At 42.9% G+C, this 22245-nt stretch overlaps 1 protein-coding gene across 6 annotated transcripts in view; it reads right to left on the reverse strand.

Moving 5' to 3' along the window:
* Positions 1–566: 566 nt before the first annotated feature.
* Positions 567–22245, reverse strand: part of fhit (fragile histidine triad diadenosine triphosphatase) — a 1241405-nt gene continuing 1219726 nt past the window's right edge. For all 6 annotated transcript variants that reach the window (XM_078543628.1, XM_078543627.1, XM_078543626.1 and 3 more), the window contains 2 exons: positions 1651–1751; positions 567–1416 (listed from right to left, as the gene is read on the reverse strand). In XM_078543628.1, the coding sequence (XP_078399754.1) occupies positions 1413–1416; positions 1651–1751 (105 nt within the window). In that variant the 3' untranslated portion in view covers positions 567–1412. The remainder of the gene's footprint in view (positions 1417–1650; positions 1752–22245) is intronic.

A 22245-nucleotide genomic window follows, 5' to 3' on the forward strand; every position in this document is an offset into this window, starting at 1 on the left:
CACTCAAAACCAGCTCCACTGGATGGCACATGTCATTCGTATGCCTGACAACAGACTTCCAAAGCAACTGCTCTACTCAGAACTCAGTCACTGCAGGAGATTCACAGCGGGACAGAGGAAACTCTGGATGTCTAACTCTGGAAACTAAGGATGTCCTCAAAGCATCTCTGAAGAGGTCAAACATACCCTGACTCATGGGAGAGCCTGACTTGTGACTGACAAAAATGGAGAAGGGTCATTTGGGAAGGCACCAAACACATCGAGAGACTTTGTTGGGAACATGCAGAGGTGAAGCTGAGGCATCAGAAGCAGCACACAAACCTCCAAGCAACCTATCTACTGAACCCTTCAAGCACTGCCTGCCTGCCCCACATCCAGCAAAATCTGCAGTTCACACATTGGATTTATTAGTCAGAACCCATCAAACTGGAGTGGAAGCAAGTCATCCTCAATCCTGAGGGACTGCCTAAAAAGAGGAAATTGGATGGAGTCCAATGCTACTTGCCTTCTAAAGTATTCTACTGTCAATGTATGTAAAAAGATCAACAGAAATCATACTGCAGCTGTTATTGACTAGATGAATTTTAATGGAAACAATTGTTGAAAAATAAACAAACAAAACAGATCAATACAATTCTTTTTAAATGTTTTGAAAGTTTCAAAGTTCGCCATGAAAGTTGCACTATTTATCAAAGAGGACAGAATTTAAAGTGGAGGTAGTCAAGTTCACAAATGTTTTGTGTGATATTTTAGTATGTTCATGTCCAGGTACAATGTATGTGGTTGATAATTCAATCAGTTGACAGGATGTTTTCCTCCATTAGTTATTTTTAGCGAATAGGTAGCATTGAGAAGAAAATGCTCCCCAAATTATATTCATATTTCCTTTTTCACAATGATAGCAAAGGGTGGAAAATGTAGCCATTGTATTATCATCTCTTTCAGATGCTACAAATTTCTTATTATCATAATTGTAAAATATAAATCTAAGATCATTTGAAAATTGCTACACATGTATAGCATGCTTTAATAGCATCATGAACATTAACATAGGCTTTTCAATATTGAATGACAGTTTCCATTGAAGGAAAAGCTGGGTACTAATCAAAGCATTTAAATCAGGATTAGCAAAGAAATTAGGTTGGGTGCCTCTTACTACAACATGCGAGAGTCACATCTTAGTAGGGTACAATTACATTGCCAAAAGCTTACAAGAACTTCTGCTCTGAAGATATATTAGATATATCATTGGTTGATACCATAGAAATCTGGTCTCCTTAAAGCTTCAAGTATTGTTTGATCTGTTGTAGTTGTAATTTAACAGCTATTTCATTTCCATACACAATTCAGGAAAAAAGCATCCACTGGTCTGAACTTCTGAATTCTCCATATTCTTGAAGTTCCTTGGATTCTCAGCTGAAAATCATACAACATGTCAATAATATAGGCCCAAGGAGAAAGAGTATCACAACTAACCAAAACAATTATTTGTATCTGTTTGTGCAGGTATTAGTGGATGATGTCCAATCACTACTTGTCTTCTAAAATATTTTAAAACATTAAAATGTACTACGAGTTGACACATAAATTTAATAAATCTTTGAAGTCCATGCACGTAAAAAGATCAAAAGAAAACATACCGTTACTGACTAGATGAAGTACTTTCTGAGGTCAGCTGCTTCTGATGCCATCTCCTCCTCTGTCCTCCATTGGTGCGATTCTTCAGATGTCTCTTGGTCATGCTTCTGGAGCTTTATTGGTTCCATGTGTGGGATGGACGATAAATATATGAAAGGAAGAAGTTATATTAATCTCCATGCATATATACTCTTACTAAAGTGAAAGAAGTTAAATCAATGTAACATTTTCTAGACTGTGCCAATAATAGGAATTTTAAAAGTGAGTTGGAGAGAGGCACCTTACACAGTTTTGCTGGTTTGAGAGCCAGAAACAAGGCCCTTTGATTCTTTATTTGAACTTTGCTAAATCCTCATACATTTCTCAATTTACATACTCCCAGGCAGCTGAAATGTGCAAGGTGTGAAATTCATGTGGATTGACCTCATTAATATCAGTTTCCTAATCAGAGTACTTTAGATGCATTTACACTGGAAGTTATTTAATTTAGACCACATGAAATCAGCACTCATTTGCTGGGTCACTGCATTAGCACTGCTAAGTCTGGCTTTCTTATTACAGAAGCAGAATGATACACCTGCAGAAAATTGGGTTGGTGATGATACTGAGGGACTGAGACATGACAAGACAGTGCACAAATGCCAGTTCCAAGTGATCCAAACCAAACAAGTGCCAATGTTAAAACTGGCTTTTGCAAAAACTGAGAGCTTAGCTTCTGAGACTCCCATACTGCTAGTGAAGTGTAATCCAGTTCCACAAAACAACAATTTACATCTATATAGAGGTTCAACATCATCCAGGACAAGGCACCTCATCCACCACCTTCAACAGTAACTCCCTCTGATGCCAGTGCACAATGGAAGCAGTGTGTACCACCTACAAGGTCCACTGCAGCAACTCGTCAAGCCTCCGTTGACTGCACCTTCTAAACCCACAACCTCTATAACCTAGAAGGACAACGGCAGCAGACATATGGAAATACTGTATTGCAATCTGCAAGTTCCCCTCCAAGTCACACACCATTCTGACTTGGCAGTGCTTTGCCGTTACTTCACTGTTGCTGGATCAAAAATCTGGAACTCCCTTCCAAGTAGCACAGTAAATGTTCCTACATTAGATGAACTGCAGCGGTTCAAGAAAATGGCCCACCACCACCCTCTCAAGGGTAATCAGGGATGGGCAACAAATGTTGATTTTGCCAGCGGTGCTATTATCCCATGAAAAAATAAAAACACGTGAAAAGTCAGGTCAGAAAGCCAAGCATTAAATGCAAAAAGCTGAGCAGTAAATAGAGAAGATAAAGGCTGAACACAGTAAATGATTTTGAAGAGTTTAAAATACATGATTGTTCAAGATATAAAGCTTGATTTCTACACAGCATTGAGATATTCTCAAGACTGGGAAAATTTAACATATAATCTACATGATCATGTTGAAGTATTTGGTTAGGTTAAGAGCAGAAATTGGACTTTTGCTGTGATAGAATTCTGAGGTCTCTGGTCACATGAGATACATTACATAAGGTGATTCTGGTATAGCAGTGTGTTGCAATAGTGTTTCGTAAGCAAACAACTCTGGTGTCCTGCATTTTCAGGAAATTATTTTCCTCTGACCTGTCCACAGAACTTGGAGATTATTTTCTTGTATTTTGCACCAATGACAATAGAAAACATCAATTCCCATGTACTGTGGATGCAAAAACACAAAAAAGAATAAAGAAAAACGCCATTCATGCCGTTAAAACTATTCTTCGCAGGCTGTGCATGATCTTCCCTTTCATGAACTTTGTTTAAATCCCCTGAGGAAGGTGAGTAACTACAGTTGAAACTTCAAAGATGAAGGCTTGAGAAATTTCTCCTGAGCCCCTTGAAGCAAACTAGTAAAACACCAGAATATCAGTGTATCACCACAATACATTATGATATTCAACCCTGGTCTGCTTTACTGATGGTGTCTCCATGGTCCCTGCAGCAAAGGAATCATCATGTTCCAGAGATATGATCATCATTTTTGTTGACATTTATCCGTATCAAATTTAATCATGTTTTCAACCAGATAAATATCTAACTTGATATCTAGAGATCACAAGCCCATTACTCTTCATTATTAATAGCCCCATTACCTGTTTAGTTAATGTAACAGTATAAATCTGGTCATTTTTATCAGATATTAAGAATTGTCCTGTGTTAAAAAAAATCTTCATGGAGGAGATTTGGGGGAAGAAGCTATGTAATTAAATGTTATGTTTCAAAACAATTGATTTTGCACAGGTTAAAAAAAAATACAGGCTGAAGCCACTTAGCTGAAATGTCTATTTGTTAAGTAGCCAGGTACTGAAGATATGCATTTAAGCCAAGCCAGTTTGTGGGAAGCTTATGTCGACGATAAAATTATTCAATAAGGGTCAATGTCGTCATTCCAGGCTCACTAAAAATGAGCTCATATTCATATTAAGAAGCATAATAGATGCATTCTTTAAAACAGCAAGGTGGGATAAATAGTAAGATTCATTGATAAACCTACTAGTGAATTATTGAAAGGAAGGAAGTGAGAGGGGCAGCCCTCCAACTAGCTGGGATCATAGAGAAAAAAGGACAATGGACACATCAGCAGATGGTTAGTCAGCTAGAGCACTGAAAAGGCATATGTAATGAGGGCAAAACCTGCTACAGTAGAAATAGTAAACACATATTAATTATGTTTTTTAATCACGACAAGAGTTGTGTAGTTTGTTGAATTGAGGTGAGATTTGATTGCATCTATTAAAATTGTACATTCACTTGTGCAACTGAGGGTTTTATCCAGCTTTGGAAGAATGAAGGAAACGTACAGGGGCATACACAAAAGGTTCAATATCTAATTCAGACCAGACGGGGATCAGGCCATCATATAATTACATAGTGGTCAATATTGGACACTCCTCTACATAAGATGCTTAAACTGCTTATGAACGTGATCAGTGCAGTTGCTTCTGAGAGAATACATCAGGCATATCAAAATCATGTAAGAGGAACTTCTACATATATATTGTAGAAAAAAAATAGCCAGTCAGTGGTTGAATCACAGACAAGTACTGGATTCCTTCCCTAGTCTTACTTAGCTATATGTATACAAATATTGATTCTAAACTAATTCATTGATTCATTGTGTCATGCCCAGTGTAGGCATGTCCTATTCATAACTTTAAACATGGATTACATTCAATATGGAAACTGCTCTATCCCAAGAGCTTGGGAGAAACGGGTCAGTCTACACAGAACTCCAGCTGCAAGACATGAGCAGCAAGAAAAGGTAGTAGGCCCACACCTTTTAAAACCTGTAGAAGGCTACATCTTAAAGTCTCCCAGATGTTCCTTTTCAAAATCTATCAATACAGAAACTCGACCTCCAAGTAAGGAAACAAGTGACTCACTTTGTGACCTGATGAACAACCATCATCTCTTCAAAGGAATCCTGCAATAATCCTGATATAGCATCCAGCTATTTGAATCCATCAAAACTACCCCTTCATGAGTGAAAATGCCTTCTTCAACAGACTCACAACCCGCTTCTTCCTAAGGTAAGCCAATATATGATTTATGCACTGCTCCTTTGCTTGTAATTGCTAAAAGTGCACTATCTTATTGAACTGTATCTTCCTTGAGTGTGTGTGTCTGTGAGTGAGTGACATGATATCTAGACTTTGAGTGAATGTGTGAATAAATAATCCTCTTTATTTAAGCTCATGAAAGCTTGCTGCTTTGTATTTTAAAAAATGACCACACACTCAGGGATTGAGAAACATACGCACCTTTCTTTCCAAAACACAGTGATTACAGACAGTAAGGGAAAGAGTACAGGGTTTCAGTTCTCTCCTGTCTCTGTCCATAACAACTGATTATTTGGTATTCTATGTAAATCACAATATTATAAGACATGGGCTGTCATGTATGGTAATGATGGCTGAGAATTTATGTCATCTGGCATCATATACCAATTACTACTTATGAAATTCACAGAGAAATGAGTGAGGCATGCTCCCCATTATATTTATTGTATATCTGCATTGTTTTACAAAATCACAATCCTTTTATTAAATAATGTATTCAGATATCTTACTTCCAAAAGAAAACAGTGACTCTGAGGCTGTCTATTGCACTTTGATATAAACAACAGGTTGCTTAAAGATCATATGTTTTAGTTCCAAGAAACAGGAGACATGCAGATAAAAGTTTGGTGCACTCCAGTCAAAGCCGGGGCGTGTATGAATTTGTTAGCAGGCATGGTGTGAAATTGATACAAACATCAAACATAGTATTAAACTTATAATCAGAGCCACTTTTATAAATCATTCCTCTCAATCCTCTTCAGGATGTTACAACAAATGATCAAGTCATTGTTTATAGGTTAGTTCTTTCAGTAAGAACACATTTTCTAGAAATTGTGCAAATAAACAATTTCATTCTGATGCAGGGTTTCAAACATTTGGAGGCTGATTTCTATATGGGGCAGCATTGTGCCAACACTCTCCTGAAAACTGTTGTGCTGAATCTACTTAGATTTTGGGTTCAGCCTAAAGCAACTGAGAAGTAGACAGGTTCAGCACTGTACCTGACTATAATTCAGGGCATGCAGCAGCTTCAAGAGGAATTGCTGCTCGAGTGGCCAAATGATGAAACAAATGCGATTGCCAAAGATCAGCCATGTCAATCTGTAGTCATGGGAGCAGCAAAGTGCTCTGTTTTTTTTCAGATTAGGCTGTAGTAATTTAATTGGATCAAGTGCATTGGAGCAAGGAACTGCCATTTCCTCAAAATAGTCATCGAGTTACCAACGGAGTGGGTCAGCTTGTCTAGCAGAATTCAGTGGGACATGTCAATGCAAATAACTCTGTGCATGGCCTTGAGTGAAGAGTAGCATGCAGTTTAATGACCTCATCAGGCATGTCAAGGTGGAAGACCCCATCACAATCTCATTGTTCCCCCACCCACACAGACTCCAAGTAGTTGAACAGCTTCCCAGTAAACTTCATTTTATTAGATCAGGAGTGCGTAACAGGGGCTGCTTTTGGGTGACCAGGGAGTGGGCCATTATGTACCATGGTACACATTACAGCAGCTCCCTTTCTCACTAATTCCATCTTTTCTTAAGTGTTCAACTGCTGTTCCAGCTGATATATCTTTCTAGCTTCTGTACTTGCATGATGCAAAATCATGTTGCACAGGATAGGAACAGAAATTAATTATTTTGACGCCCACAAATTGATGGCCATGTGCAAATTGGGGGCGGGTGGGGAAGGCAGCTGAGGCTTCAGAAATTATTGTTTGGCTGCACCCCATTTTGGGTTTCTGCCTCAGTGGCAGCAGCCTGTAAGTAAATTCGGAGTAGAGAGAATGGGGATGAGTGTGGACCAGCAGCCTTTAAGTAAATCCCAGAGCGAGGATGAGTGTGGACCAGCAGCCTGTAAGTAAATCCCGTAGTGGGGAGAGTGGAGATGAGTGTGGACCAGCAGCCTGTAAGTAAATCCCGGAGTGGGGATGAGTGTGGACCAGCAGCCTGTAAGTAAATCCCGGAGTGGGGATGAGTGTGGACCAGCAGCCTGTAAGTAAATCCCGGAGTGGGGATGAGTGTGGACCAGCAGCCTGTAAGTAAATCCCGGAGTGGGGATGAGTGTGGACCAGCAACCTGTAAGTAAATCCCAGAGTGGGGAGAATGGGGATGAGTGCGGACTAGGAGCCTGTAAGTAAATCCCGGAGTGGGGATGAGTGTGGACCAGCAGCCTGTAAGTAAATCCCAGAGTGGGGAGAATGGGGATGAGTATGGACTAGGAGCCTGTAAGTAAATCCCGGAGTGGGGAGAGTGGAGATGTGTGTGGGCCAGCAGCCTGTAAGTAAATTCTGGGCAGGGGAGAATGGGAATGCAGCAGCCCACAGTAGTGATGCAGATCAGACATACTATACATCATGCTGGATTTTCTTTTCAATTAGCTTTAAAATTAGACAGGACGTATTGCAGGTCGGCAATCTGTTCCCACTAGTTTTCCACCAAACAGTGAAAGTCTAAATCTACTCCAACCAAACATATATTTGAACAAATCCAAAAGACGTTTCTATTTTACATTAATAGCTCAATTCCTCCCTTAGACATTTGGAACAACTGCACCAAGTAAAGCTGGGGTACAAATTATTTGATTTAATCTTGTCTTTCACCCCAATTGCACTGCAGTATAATTAAAGAAGCCCATTTCAAGCTAAATTTTACACAAGTATACTCAGTTCAGAGCTGGTCCCAAATCTTTCCTCCCCCTGCGAATCATTCTTACACCTGGAAGACTGGGAGATAGTGGCCCAGATCTTCCAGTCTCCGATTGTTGGAGAGTGGATGCACCTCAGAAGATGTGCTACGGGATCCTTCGGAAGTCCCAACGCACTGACTCTGTGGGAATTGCCTGGCAGATTTGAACTTCTGATGGGCAATTCCCTGCTCCCCGGGACTCTGAGTTAGAGTCAGAGACTTCAGACAGTTCCAGCTTACTTCGCTGGATAATTACCCAGGAAATATTAAACAGAAAAATCATAGTCTAACTCCTGGGTAACTATACAACTGACTGCCCCCAATCACTCATGCTGACCACCCCGACTCCCTCCTCGACACCCTAACTAACTACCCGAAACCCCGACTACCCATCCTGACCCTAAACTCCCACCAAACCCAGAATTACCTGGAAAAACTCAGCAGGTCCGGCAGGATCGGTGGAGAAGAAATCAGTTAACGTTTCGAGCCTTCACGGCCCTTCGGCAGAACTGAAGCATAGTTAGGAGAAAGGAGAAATATAAGCTGGTTTAAGGTGGGGGGGTTAACTGATTTTTTTAACGTTAACTGATTTCTTCTCCACCGATGCTGCCAGACCTGCTGAGTTTTTCCAGGTAATTCTGTTTTTGTTTTGGATTTCCAGCATCCGCAGTAGCTTTTAGTTTTTTGTTTTTATCCCACCAAACCCAACCTGACTAACTCCCCAGATCCTGAACTGATCTGACCGCTGCACCCAGCCAATGCCCGATTCACCCCAATACCACCACCTGATCACCTCCCTGACTACCCCCCCAACTCAACATGATTAGCCTCCAACTGACTATCCTCCTTGACCCTGCCCCCCCCGACTACCCTCCTGACATGACCCCACCACCCAACTCCGCCACCAACCTGACATGATTAGCCACTGCGCCAACCTGACTAGCTCCGAACCTGACAAGTCCCCCAACCAGATCTGACCTGACCACTCCTGCGACCAACCTACCCATTCACCCACCTGCCATCCAACCCGCTTCACACACCTGCCATTTCACTCCCTACCCAAGTGCCATCCTATTCAGCTACTACCCTACCCACCTGCCACGCTACCACCCTATTCAGCAACCACCCTACTCACCTGCCACCCTACCCACCTACCACCCTATCCACCTCACCCATCTGTCACCCTACCACCCTACCCACCTCACCCATCTGCCACCCTGTCACCCTACCCTCCTACCTACCTCCCACCTGCCAGCATACCACTCCACCCAGCTGTCACCCTGCCACCTCATCCACCTCCCACTCACCTCATCCATCCTACTGCCTTACCCACCCTACTCCCCGGCACACTTACCTTCTCTCCATAGTTTTTCAGAAAAAGCTTTGGATATTTAAACTTTACTTACAAGAAGACGGCAGCTAGTGCCGTAAAAAAGGGGTGCGGCTTATCTTCCCCCAACAATCCAGTGCTACGAAGAAGCAGCTCCATGTCAGGTATACACCGCATTTCTGGCAAAGCTAGGATCGGAGGTTCCAGCCAAAGATGCGGAGCTCTGGAGTGGCGCAGAAAAGTAGGAGAGAGTGGGAATCCGTCAGTGATTATATTTCCTCAGAAAATTTGGGCCAATGTCGTTGGTACCATTAAAGCTCCATTCCCTAGCTACCAGCTGCATCCCTCTCACTGGCAATTGCTTGAGGCTGAACCAGACTGTTTGCATCCTTGGTGTCATATTTGGTCATGAGTTGAGCTCCTGACAACATATCTGTGTCATCACAAGACCGCCTATTTCTTTGCACCCGATTCTGCCCCAGCCTCAGCTCACCTGGTGCTGAAACCCTCATCCTGCCTTTGTTACCTCGAGACTGGGCAATTTCAATGCACTCCTGACCCGTCTACCACATATCTTGTTGCCTGTGTCCATACGCAAACCAAGTCCCCGTCACTCCTGTGCTCGTTAATCTACACTGGCTTCTGGTCTAGCAGCACCTTGATTTCAAAATTCATCCTTGTTTTCAGGTCCAGCCCCACAACCCTCTGTGATATCTGCACGCATCTAATTCTAGCTTCTTGAGCAGCCCTGATTTTATTTGTTCCACTATTTGGTGGCCTTGCCTTCCGTTGCCTAGGCCCTAATTCGCTCCCTAATCTTCTTGGTCTCCTTACCTCTGTTTCTTACTTGTCATTGAGTTGCTACCCTATTCATTTTCATTCACTTAAGCTGAAACATTTAGGGCTCCTGAACCCTGCTGTAACGCTCAAATGTGGATCGTAAGCCTGCATTGTGTGGAAAACAGTCATTCAGTACGATTTTCCTTGGTGTGGTCAATTAATGGCTAGAGGGTGGCATGTGGGCATTCAAAGCTGGAGGACCAAGAAGAGGCCTTCCATCTTGAAAGCAGCAACCATGACAAATAAGTGAGGGAGACAACATTGCAAAATGGAGGCACCCTCTCTTCAGCTTTTTTCAAAAATGGTCTTTGAATCCAGGCTACAAATGGCGGGGATGGGGGTGTGGGGTGAGGGGAAAGCCTTTACTGGGCGTCAGCCAGCCTGAAGCATTGGCCCCCCTGGTCTGCCTCCAGGAAACCACCTCCAGGAAGCTAAACTGCTGCCTACCACTTCCAGGAGCATGGAGACCGATTTGGAAATCCCAGTTGGCTCCCTTCAATGGGCCTTAAGTAGCTGTTAATTAATTTAATTGGCTATCTGCTGCGTGCAGGCAGGTAGCTCTGCTGCCCCACCCCACCCCCCTCTCCCCACCTCCCCCCGCCATCAGCATAATAGCCCAAGGGTGGGATGGAGTTGGGGAACCAACATGCAGGCTGATGGTGTTATTTTTAGCTTCCCTTTGCTTCCATTCCAAGCCTCGGTGAGGACTCAAAATCCTGCCCCATAATTCTATGTCACCTATTAAGCAGAATATAACCTTATTAATTTATCATTTAGATCAGGGGTTCTCAGCCATTCTCAGGCCACCCTCCTGTGTAATAAAAATTCTACAGCCCACTCTAACACAAGACAAGTATTTTTTCAGTATAAAAATTAGTGACACAAGATATATGATTCTTGTTTTTCATATTTAATGTGACTAGAAGATTGATTGCTTAATTTCCAATACTGTACTAATGCTACAATGCTACATTGAGAGAGAAAAGTAGAGGTAGGAACGGAATAATGAACTTTTATTTCTTGCCAACAAAAGAATAAAGAAATCCCTCCTTAGTGTGCAGCATTGGACAGACTGGTGTTAGAGAATGAAGAGATGTTCCTTTTCACAGATACTCAGTTCGGTGGATTTCAATGCACTGCTGTTTAGAGCCTGATTAATGTAAGATAGCAACTCGGGAAACAATCATGAGGTAATGCACCCGTGTTAGGGCATTCAACATGTTTTTGGAGGAGTGCAGAGAATTCTACATTGCTTGTAATATTTAGAATTATATTTTTGAATGAGAAAAACTAGCTTTAATAAATACATAATCATTAAGTCTATTTATTACACAGATGAATTAAAATCAAACAACTGGAAATTAGGTGCAATTTTAATTTTTCTACTACCATCAAGATATAACAACACAAGATATGACCTGAACCAAGTCCTAGACCCCAGCATTACTGGCACCCACCAGAGTGAGTGGGTGTAAAGAGGAAGCTCTCCTTTGGTAACTCTAACATATTTCCTGGTAACTTATTATTCACTGGCTACTGTTCCTTACTGAATGAATCGAGAGAAATCCACAGTCTTTTTGATGCCGCTGGTGAAAATCTCAATGTTCACTCTGTTGGCCCATTCTTGGTGCATCTCTCTGACTGGAGCGTCTTGTCCCTTCCTTCTGAAGCACAATGATGTCCCCCAACCCAATCCCTGCCTGAAATCGCTGTATTGATTGGCATCGTATTGTCCTTTCAAAGCACTGAATAAACTGAGTTCACCCAGAAGTGCAAATTAGGCAAATATATTAGTCAGGAGGGTTGCAGATTGAGATCTCAAATAAAATGAGTTTCTATTGGTTAATTTTGAAATCTTCTTACAGATGCCTAGGAGGCCACAGGCCTAGTTGAGAACCCCAGATTTAGATATCATAACACTAGTTTCTCTTCTCCTTCTATAGGTGAACCATGTAAGCCCAAATGGGGCCAGTGGTTGAGGGATAGATTGCACCTCATGCACGATATATCCTGCAATCTAACCTTCAGATCAGAGGCTTAAAAATGCATCTCCAGGATATATTAATAATGGACTTCAGGGCACTGCAATGGATGAAACATACAACATGAGTGAGGAGAGGCAGGGGAGGAACAGGAAGCTGATGTACAGAAGAACGGCTCAACGACAGGGTCCTGGTTCTTAGGTGGAAGAAAGTAGACTTGCATTTATATAATGTTTTTCACAACTTCAGGAGACCCCAAAGCTTTTTACACCCAATTAAGTACTTTTGAAGTATAGTCACTGTTGTAATTTAGAAAATAGAGCTGCCAGTTCATTCACAGCAAGCTCTTACAAAGAGCAATATGATAATATGCAGATAATCTTTTATGGTGATGTTGATCGAGGAAAAAATATTGGTCAAGACTCCAGGGAGTACTCCTCTGCTCTTCTTCAAGATAGTGTCATGGGATCCTTTACATCCACCTGAGAGGGCAGATGGAGCTTCAGTTTAACATCTCATCTGAAAAACGGCACCTCTGACAGTGCAGCGCTCTCAGTACTCCAATGGAGTGTCAACTTTGATATTTGTAGGACTTGAACCTACAATTTTCTGACTCAGAGGTGAGACTGTACCAACTGAGCCATGGCTGACCTGGATAGCATAATTTGTGATCTGTTGTGGGGGAGTTCGCAACCCTCATGCTGAAGTAAGAAAGAGAAATCTACAGTCCACTGTGTAGCAAGTGACGAGCCCAGGACATTTACAGCGGAACCCCCTTGCTGAAGCCCCAAGGCTGGTTCCTCCACATCTCATGAATGCTCATACTGTTGACATTCACTATCACTTCCTACAAAATCATACTACAAATCCTCTTCACCCACAGAGCTCACTACAAAGCAAAACAAAGTCAGCTTAACGTTTTTTAAAAATGAAATAGCATCTGAAAATTACTGTCTGTCCCTTTAAATTTCTTTTTGCTGAAAGCTGCAGCTTAGCATCCTGGACATTCAATTAAAAAGAGTGAAATTATGAAGTGTATTTCTGGCCTAAAGGCTGTGAAATGTTATAGACATTTAAATGTTGTCACCACAACCACATTGTAATACGGTAATGAAGTCTGGCCTATTTCTGATGAGGCTTCTGACACCTGATGAAATGTGTTGCAGAAATCCTGGATGAGACATGAAATAGATGTAGATCTGATGGCTCAGAATTACATTCATTTTTCTACATTGTCTGTACACCTGTTTATGGGGCACAACATATATGAATGTCAGACCCATTATTGAACAGATAGGTTGCGATGTTGTAAAATATCATGGATAAAAACAAAATATGACACACAGCAAGCCTCAATCATGACACACAGCATGCCTCTTCTTTTTAAAGTGAATTTGATAAGTAACAGTGTATAGTACCAGAGGCTACAAATTCTCAGATATCACAACCCCGATATACAGGCAAGAGGGGATCTAGCTTGGGTTGGGGGGTGGGGTGTGTTGTAGAAAAAGTTTCCCTTAGACCCCACTGAACCCTGTGGGAAGACAGTGGCATAGTGGTAATTGTTGTGCATGGTAGCCGAGTTGTTGGGTTGATCAGCAGATACTTCTTGGGTGGAAACTTTAAGTTTATTTACCAGGTACTCAGCAGCAACTACATGTGTGCTTTCACCTCCAACTCTATCTCTACCCTATTGACTACTGAGGTAGCCTGCGCTACTCTCCTGTTGTTTACTAAAGATAATGTGATCTTCCTTAACAAGCATTATTCTTAAAGGTATATTACACACTAAATAAAACCATAATTAGTACAGTAATGTCATGGGATTAGTAATTCAGAGGCCCACCTTAATGCTCTGGGGACAGGGGTTCAAATCTCACCATAGCAGCTGGTGGGATTTAAATTCAATTAACAAATCTGGAATATAAAAGTAGTCTCAGAAATGGACACCATGACAACTATTGTTGATTGTTATAAAAACCCATCTGATCCTAAAAGGAAATCTGGCATCTTTACCTGGTCTGTCCTACGTGTGATTCCGGACCCACAGCAATGTGGTTGACTCTTAACAGCCCCCTGAAATGGCCTAGCAAGCCACTCAATTCAAGGGCAATGAGGGATGGGCAACAAATCCTGGCCTTGCCAGTGATGTTCACATCCCATGAAAGAATAAAGAAAAAAGGATTAATGCCAGAAATGATTACCATTTTTAGAACCTATTTCATGGTAACAGCCAGCCAGGCTGAGGGGCTGGCGGCTGGTGGACTAGTAGGCCTGCGGCATCAGGCCACAGTTGGCAGTATAGAGGAGGGAGGGAGAGATCAGGAACTACAGGGGAGTCTGGAGGAGACATTGCTGGGGAGGCCTGGAGAGTTTGGGAGAGGAGGGAAATCAATTGGGGTTGGGGGGAGTGGCTGATAAGTTGCTGTTGTCCTTGTAATCATTCAGACATCCTCTGGATATGCCTTTCCCTTCCCTAATTTCTCTCCTCTTTGCCTCCTTTTCTCTAACACCCTGATCATTTCTGTCATTTAACCATCTCCACCTAATCACTTCACAAATCACTCCTGTCCTTTTCTTGTTTATGTGTTCATTTATTTCTGCCCACGCCTTTTTCCTCTGGCTTCTTTCCTCCTGTAATACATTCCAGTTCTGACAAAGGATGAAGGGCCTAAAACATTAACCCTCAGTCTCCGCAAATGCTGCAGTGTTTCATATTGTTATTGAACAGCCATGCCAGTCAGTGTGTATCCTGTTCAGAATGAACTTTAAATATTAAAATTCTATATATGGTTAAACTGAGACTGTACAAATGTTACACAGCATTCACTCTGCCACTGTAGCCAACAGTCCTGACATTGGTAGTGTAATGGTAAAGTGAAACAAGGTGCTACCGCTGCCTCTAGACTGTACTCATTACCAAAGTGGCAGAGCTGGAGGCTGCTCCCCGATGGTCCTGTAAACTGAATCAGATTTGACATCAAAGCCTGAGGAGGCTGTGCTTTCTGGCAGCTGGCTTAGTATTAGCACAGGTCACTGAAGGGGGTTGTGTGCTCCTTGATCTATACAAACCTACCTGGGAAGCCACAGCAGCCAGATACACAGTTGCAAATCTTAATTTAAAATCAAGATGCTCATACCCAGCAGTTTTGACATTATTTCCGGCTGCTATGGAATTGGCTCACAAAGTTAACTGAATGATTTCTGCAGTAGAGACAGCCTGAAGCAGTAATGTGTTTATATTGCAGAACCACTTCCTAATGTAGTTCTGCAGCATAAACATAGCATTACTAACCACATATACTTCACATCCTGCTAGATTTCCCATATGCTCTATCATGAAGTAAAATCTGGCAGAATCGTTCATTTCAAATTTACAATCTGCCTTTGTTTATTCTTTTTGTTTTCACCTCTTGCTATTTTTGCTCAACACCATCAGCCCTTACAACACAATTGTTCAACAAAGAAACTCCTGTTCACATCATTCTTTATAAATGGCTCAATCCCCTGTGCAGTTGCTCACGGACTCTCTCATCCTGTAATTGTGCCTTCCACTCCAGCTCCCGCCTCGGTTTCTTTTTTCGCATGATTCTGTTGTACCTTCTCAGACTCCACTTTCTTCCTTTTTCAGTAAGTCTATCTTTTCTGTTTTCTCCTCTGTATGTCTCACACTCTATCTCACACAATTCTCTCCCCCCCCGCCAACCCCCTCTCTCTCTGCATGCCTTTCTAACTTTGTTACTTATTCTGCCCTTTTAGAGAGAATGAGAGAGAAACCCTCTGGCCTCTGAAATAATCTTGCTTCTTTAAAAGCAAAATACTGCAGGTACTGGAAATCTGAAATAAAAACAGAAAATGCTGGAAATACTCAAAGTCTGGCAGCATCTGTGGAGAGAGAATGAGTTAATATTTCAGGTCTGTGACCTTTAATCAGAACTGAGCAAAGTTAGAAATGTAATAGATTTCTTTGTTTCTTTATGTGTTCTATTACTACTCCCTTTCGTTTGTCATTTAATCTCTCCTGCCCTCCACCTTATCACAGACCTTCCCTTTTGTTCTTCTGCTCAACCTTCTCCCATTCACTTGCTCAAAATCTCAGTTCTGATGAAGGATCATAATCAGAAATGTTAACTCTGGGTGGTATTTTATGCCCTCCCCTGTAGCAAGTTTGGTGGTGGGGGCATTTAATTGAGTGGGCACCCTGCCACCTTCTCACCTCCACCCCAATTAGGTCCATGGCATGCAGGGCCGTGAACGGCCATCCTGCCCTTCCCCAATTGAGGCCTTTAAGTGGCCAATTAATACCCAGTTAAGGGCCTCATCTCGCCGCAACTGGTATTAACCCAGCGATGGGCAGGGGACTTGCCATGTGGAGAGCACGACAACCAAAACCTGGTGTGTTTGCTTGCAGGATCCCATGGAGGGTTACTTGTTCAAAGGCACTCAGTGCCTGATCGAGAGACCCAGCATTGGGAAGGGGGTCAGTGCTGAAAGCCACCCTGACACCCTCGCTGCTGAACCCCACATCCCACCATCGCTCAGCTGTGCCTGGATCCCTCCTCGATCCGAGTCCTCAGTTGGGTGCAGTACCGGCAGCAGCCACTGCCTCCCCGCTGGTATAGAAGAGCTGCCAACATCTAATCAGCTGGCAGCTCTCGGCAGGCAGGACTTCTGCCCCTGGGGTCCTTGATCCCGGGGGAAGACCTACAATTGGCCTGTCAAGTGCCTGAGTGGCACAAGATGCTGTGGGCCTCCTCGAAAAGAGGTGATGCAGTGGTCTCACCGGTTCTCTAACCAGTGGCCAAGACCCTTGTCACCTCCACAAGACTCTGGCCTTTCTTTCTCTACAGACCCTACCAGACCTGCTGAGTATTTCCAGCATTTTCTGTTTTTATATTAGTGTTGCTTCTTGTTAGATATGAAAAGACACCTCCTACTGTTTTTGTGTTATAAGCTTCTTTGAACTGATACAGTGTAGGAGGCATCAGGACTGAAGCCAAGAGTGGGATGTGGCACTGCCCTACTTCTGCTTTTAGTGATCAGCATGACCCAGAAATCTTCTTCCAACTACAGAACTGATCATCACTCCCACTATCACCTCAGGTAACATGCCTCAGGCCCCACCTAGGTGGTCTATAAGTTCGTTAAAAGTTTTGATGAGGAGAGTCAGCATCCATTCCAATTTCAACCTTCATCCTAACACCGCCTTCCCTGGATCATGCAAAACAAGCATGGAATATAAAAGCAGCTGTTGGCATCTTTCAAGCTGCAATGTACAAGGCACAGACAAACTGGCAAACAAGGCTGCTGTCAGAAAGGAGTGGAGGGAGGGGCGCTGTGCAGTTCAGAGCAGAAAGTGCTGGGTCTGGGTTTGCTCAGTCACTACTTATGGTAAGATGGAACGGAGGGGATGCCTTGAACCAGGGAAGTCAACAGAGGATTAGGAAGGGAATGCACAGAATGGCCTGGAGGCTTGGAGAACTCTGAGGAAGCCATTTTTAATGGTGATTTCAATATAGTGATACTTTCATTGAACAAAGTGAGAGACGTGACCCATCAGAGAGTGCCAAGCTCAGACCCTCTTACAGTGTATTGCTGGGCTGAGGCAAGCTGTGCTGAGCAGAAGTAAACTATTTTGCTTATGCAAGGAGCCAGAGGTCAGTCAAAAGACAAATATAGCCATATAGGATGACACAGGTTGATGTGGCTGAAGAGCTAAACACTTACTGTGGCCATAATGGCTGACGGGGAGGTGGGTGTGGAAGGGGCTGGCAATGAAATTAACAGTAGGCAATCTACTGATGAATTCTGGATGTAGAGAGGCCTCAGGAATATTTTAAAATCGGGGTTGTCCTACAACGCATACAGGTGTGATTAATACATGACAATATATGTCATTTGTAATACGTAATTATAACTCATCATCTCGCAGTGATGCCAGATCTACCAGAGCACCTGCCAGCAATCTGATCTGGGGCCAGGAGAGGCCTAGAAAATTAAGTAATTTAAAGAAATTGTTGTTTCCTTGTGTGCCAGGAGGAGCAAGAGTGGGGAGCTAGACAGTATCTGGTCAACCTCAACCCCTGCCCACACAACTCCCATCGCAAGTTTAAATCTGGGCTCATGTGTTTGTTTTAACCTGAGAGAAATTTTGATCTGCTCGGGTTTCTTGTACATCTGAATGGAAATGGTGCAGGCTAAATTAAACGGTTACAAGGTAGAAAAACACCAGAACCAGACTTCATTTATCCCCAGCTATGAAGGAAATGGCAGCGGTCTTAACTGCTGCTGGTTGAGAACAGGAGCAGTGCCGATGTTTGGAGAAAACCATGGCAGAATCGGACAGAGTCAGCATGGATTTATAAAAGGGAAATCATGCTTGACTAATCTACTGGAATTTTTCAAGAATGTAACTAGTAGAGTTGATGCGGGAGACCAGTGGATGTGGTTTATTTGGACTTTCAGAAGGCTTTTGACAAAGTCCCACATAAGAGATTGGCGTGTAAAATTAAAGCACATGGGATTGGGGGTAGTGTATTGAGATGGATAGAAAACTGGTTGGCAGGCAGGAAACAAAGAGTAGGAATAAACGGGTCTTTTTCCAAATGGCAGGCAGTGACTAGTGAGGTACCGCAGGGATCGGTGCTGGGACCCCAGTTATTCACAATATATATTAATGATTTAGATGAGGGAACTGAATGTAATGTCTCCAAATTTGCAGATGACACAAAGCTGGGTGGGAGGGTGAGCTGTGAGGAGGATGCAGAGATGCATCAGTGTGATTTGGACAAGCTGAGTGAGTGGGCAAATGCAGTATAATGTGGATAAATATGAGGTTATCCACTTTGGTAGCAAAAACAGGAAGGCATGGTTGTCTGATGGATGTTGCATTGATGGGCCCTCACTTGGTAGAGCACTGCCAACCTCACCATCAGCACAGGACCAGTCCAGAATCTCGATGGCCAGCTAGATGGCTTAGTTTTCAAAGTCCGTGAGGACCTTGATTTCGGGCATTCCGCCACCAGTTCTGCGACTTCTCCCTCTTGTTGTGTGCCAGTTTGTCCTGCATGAATAGAGATGGAAAAAGTGTAAGCAGGGTGCCTGCCAGGCCAGATGATAAATATGCCTGGCATGTGTGGGTGGTGAGTAGTCCCATGGACTGGATGAGAACAATGACAGTGAATGGGAGGGAGTGAGTGGTGATGTCCCTTGAACCGGCAGTGAGTGAGGGCCCTGCGGATGTGTGATGGGTTTGTGAGTGTGTGAGTTGAGAGTGATGAGAAGAGTGACTCACCCTGGCAGAACGGAGGAGATCATTCATCCTCTTGTGGCACTGGGTGGCTGTCCTCTTTTGAAGGGCGTTGGCGCTGACCACTGCTGCCACTGCCTCCCAAGCTGAGTTAGTGCTGTTGCTGCCCATACTGCGGCCACAGTGGAGGTAGAGGACATCCCAGTGGGCCTCCATGGCATCCAAAAGGTGCTCGAGGGATGTGTTTCTGAATCTGGGGGCTGCAGTCTTCTTCAGTTTCAGGGCCATGACTTCCATGCAGTAGTGGTGGTCTGGAAGCACTGAGATGTGTGCTTGCGGCTAGACATTAAATGTGGTGCCCGGCATGATGCAGTGGCGGGGTGATGGCAGACAGGTGAATGAGTGTGAATGGAAATGACGTCCTACCCGGGAGTGCATAAATAATGTGGTGGGTTTGGGTTGTGAAAATATCCTTTTACCTGCCCGTTACCGCACTTAGTGCAAATCTGGGACGATTCCACCCTATGTCATTTTGCCTCCATCTCTAGTGGGTCTGTCCCGATGGTGGACCAGGACACACCAAGGAATGGTGATGGAGGAATCTTGGACATTCAGTGTGAAGTGTGATTCAATGTGTATGACTATGTCAGGCTGTTGCTTAACTAGTCTGGGGACAGATTTTCCAATTTTGGCACAAGTCTCCAGATGTTCATGAGGAAGACTTTCTAGGATTGACTGAGCAGATAGTGCCTCTGTCATGTCCAGTGTCTAGGTAGATGCCTGGTGGTCCATCAGTTTTATTATTGTTTTTTGTAGTGGTTTGATATAACTGAGTCGCTTGCTAGGTAATTTCAAAGGGCAGCTAAAAATCAGCCACATTACTGTGCGTCTGGACTCAGACGTGGGCCAGCCTGGTTTTGAGGATAGATTTTCTTCCATAAAGGACAGTGAAAGATGAGTATTTATGACAATTTGGTAGTTTACTGATAACCATTACTGATACTAGCTTTTTAATTCAGATTTTATTAAAGTTAATTAACTGAATTTAAATTCCCCAGCTGCCATGGTGGGGTTTGAGCTCACATTCCTGGGTCAATAATCCAGGCCTCTGGATTATAAATCCAGGAACATAACCATTATGCTACCAGTCCCTCAAAAGAGTTAAATACAGAAGGAAGAAAACTGGTTCACAGACTTACAGATCACAATGCAGCCAGCAGTCACGACAGACAGGAAATTTTATTCTAAAAATGTAATTACGTCCCTTGTCATTTTACATCAAAATGGCAAAGCAATTCCCTCACAGTATTCTGCTATAAATTATATGATTCTGTTATTTTGTAATTACCTGTTTAGATTCCATTTATATTTGCATCACCAGTGCATATGTGACACAAAACTCAGATTTATATACCGACACATCACTGCACTTCAGCAATAACATCTTTAAACATTCCAACACACATTCAAGGAAAGATTTCCTCTGTGCACTGATTACTGTGGATTGAGCCTTGGCTCAGGGGTAGCACTCCTGTCTCTCACTCAGAAGGGTATGAGATTGAGCCCCACTCCAAATAATGCCGGGCTGTCAAGACACGAGCTCTAGTTTCTAAATGCTGGTTGACATCCAGTGGGGTACTGGCTTTGGATGTGAGTGGAGAGGCCTTGTCAATTATAGTCTCAGAAAGTAGGATACCAATGATCAGGGAGTGAATGGACTATCCCCACTTCCTTCATATCTGGCCAGTCCAGCCCTAGGTCAGGTTAACCACCTGACCAGTATGTAACAACCACAAGTAGAAAAAACATCTTTAGTTGATAGCATTATCAGCATCCTGGGTAGCTGCAAAATCTTATTCTGGAACACCACTTGGCTATCTTGTACTACAACCATCTACTGTCATTGCCCTCTGACAAGTCAGTAGCAATAGCACAAAATTATATCGTGCTTTAGAAGATATAACAGAGAACAAGCTATCTGCAGACCTCACACTGCTGCTAAGTGACTGCCCCTGTAAAATGTAATCATCCAAATATATTGTTTAAAATTCTATATGTGTTTTCCACGGCTATCTTTGTGATAGCTTGTGTTCAACTACACAATCTTACTTGCTCTCAGCTTTGGGGAACTGCCATTTCAGTCATGACCCACAGCTTCAGGCCACAGCCTCGATATAAAGCAGCAGTGATAGAAGAAATGATTCTGAATATTGTTGACAGGTGTCCACAGTTGCTGTGAAGAGTCTCTGACAGGTAGTGATAGCATGACCTATAAGCACTGCGGTCACTTATGCCACCAGTGCATAATCTGACAAAGGCAGACAGACCAAATCTCATTTGAACTTTTTACATGTCATTGAATCGAACTCTCAAACAATGGCCTGGAATTTTTAGTGAGTGTGAAGGAATGGTGTTTGCCATTCATAACGTTAACAGGTGCCCATGGGCTTTTCACTAACTTTTGGATGATAACTTTGGGGAAGCATCATCTGGTACGTGAGAGCCTAGGGCAAGCAGCAGCCTGACTCTTCACCCAATCAAATTGAAGAATCCTGACTGAGATACTCAGGGCAAGACTTTAACTCATTCACATACACAGAGTTAAAATCAGGCCCACTCAGAGCCCAAACCTGGAAGTAAAGCAAAATAAAGAGATGAAGAGAAATATTTATTAGGAGACAGAGAGATAAATGAGAGAAAGTTTTAAAATGTATATATTTTTAAATATCTCAAACAATAATTAAATACTGAATGAATGAGAATAATTTTCAGTGTCACTGGGGTTGTTCGGTAGTAATTAAGACTTAACATGCCATTAAAATATATTTACAATTGAATGTACCAGCCCTAACTTTTTCTGGTGTATTTAGTCAGTAATTAGTGGTAAGCACCCCAATTTCATGCCCTTGCATGGATCTTACTGCCAAGTCTAT

This window comes from Cetorhinus maximus, chromosome 6 (genome assembly GCF_964194155.1).
Source record: "Cetorhinus maximus chromosome 6, sCetMax3.hap1.1, whole genome shotgun sequence".
Classification (NCBI taxonomy): Eukaryota; Metazoa; Chordata; class Chondrichthyes; order Lamniformes; family Cetorhinidae; genus Cetorhinus; species Cetorhinus maximus.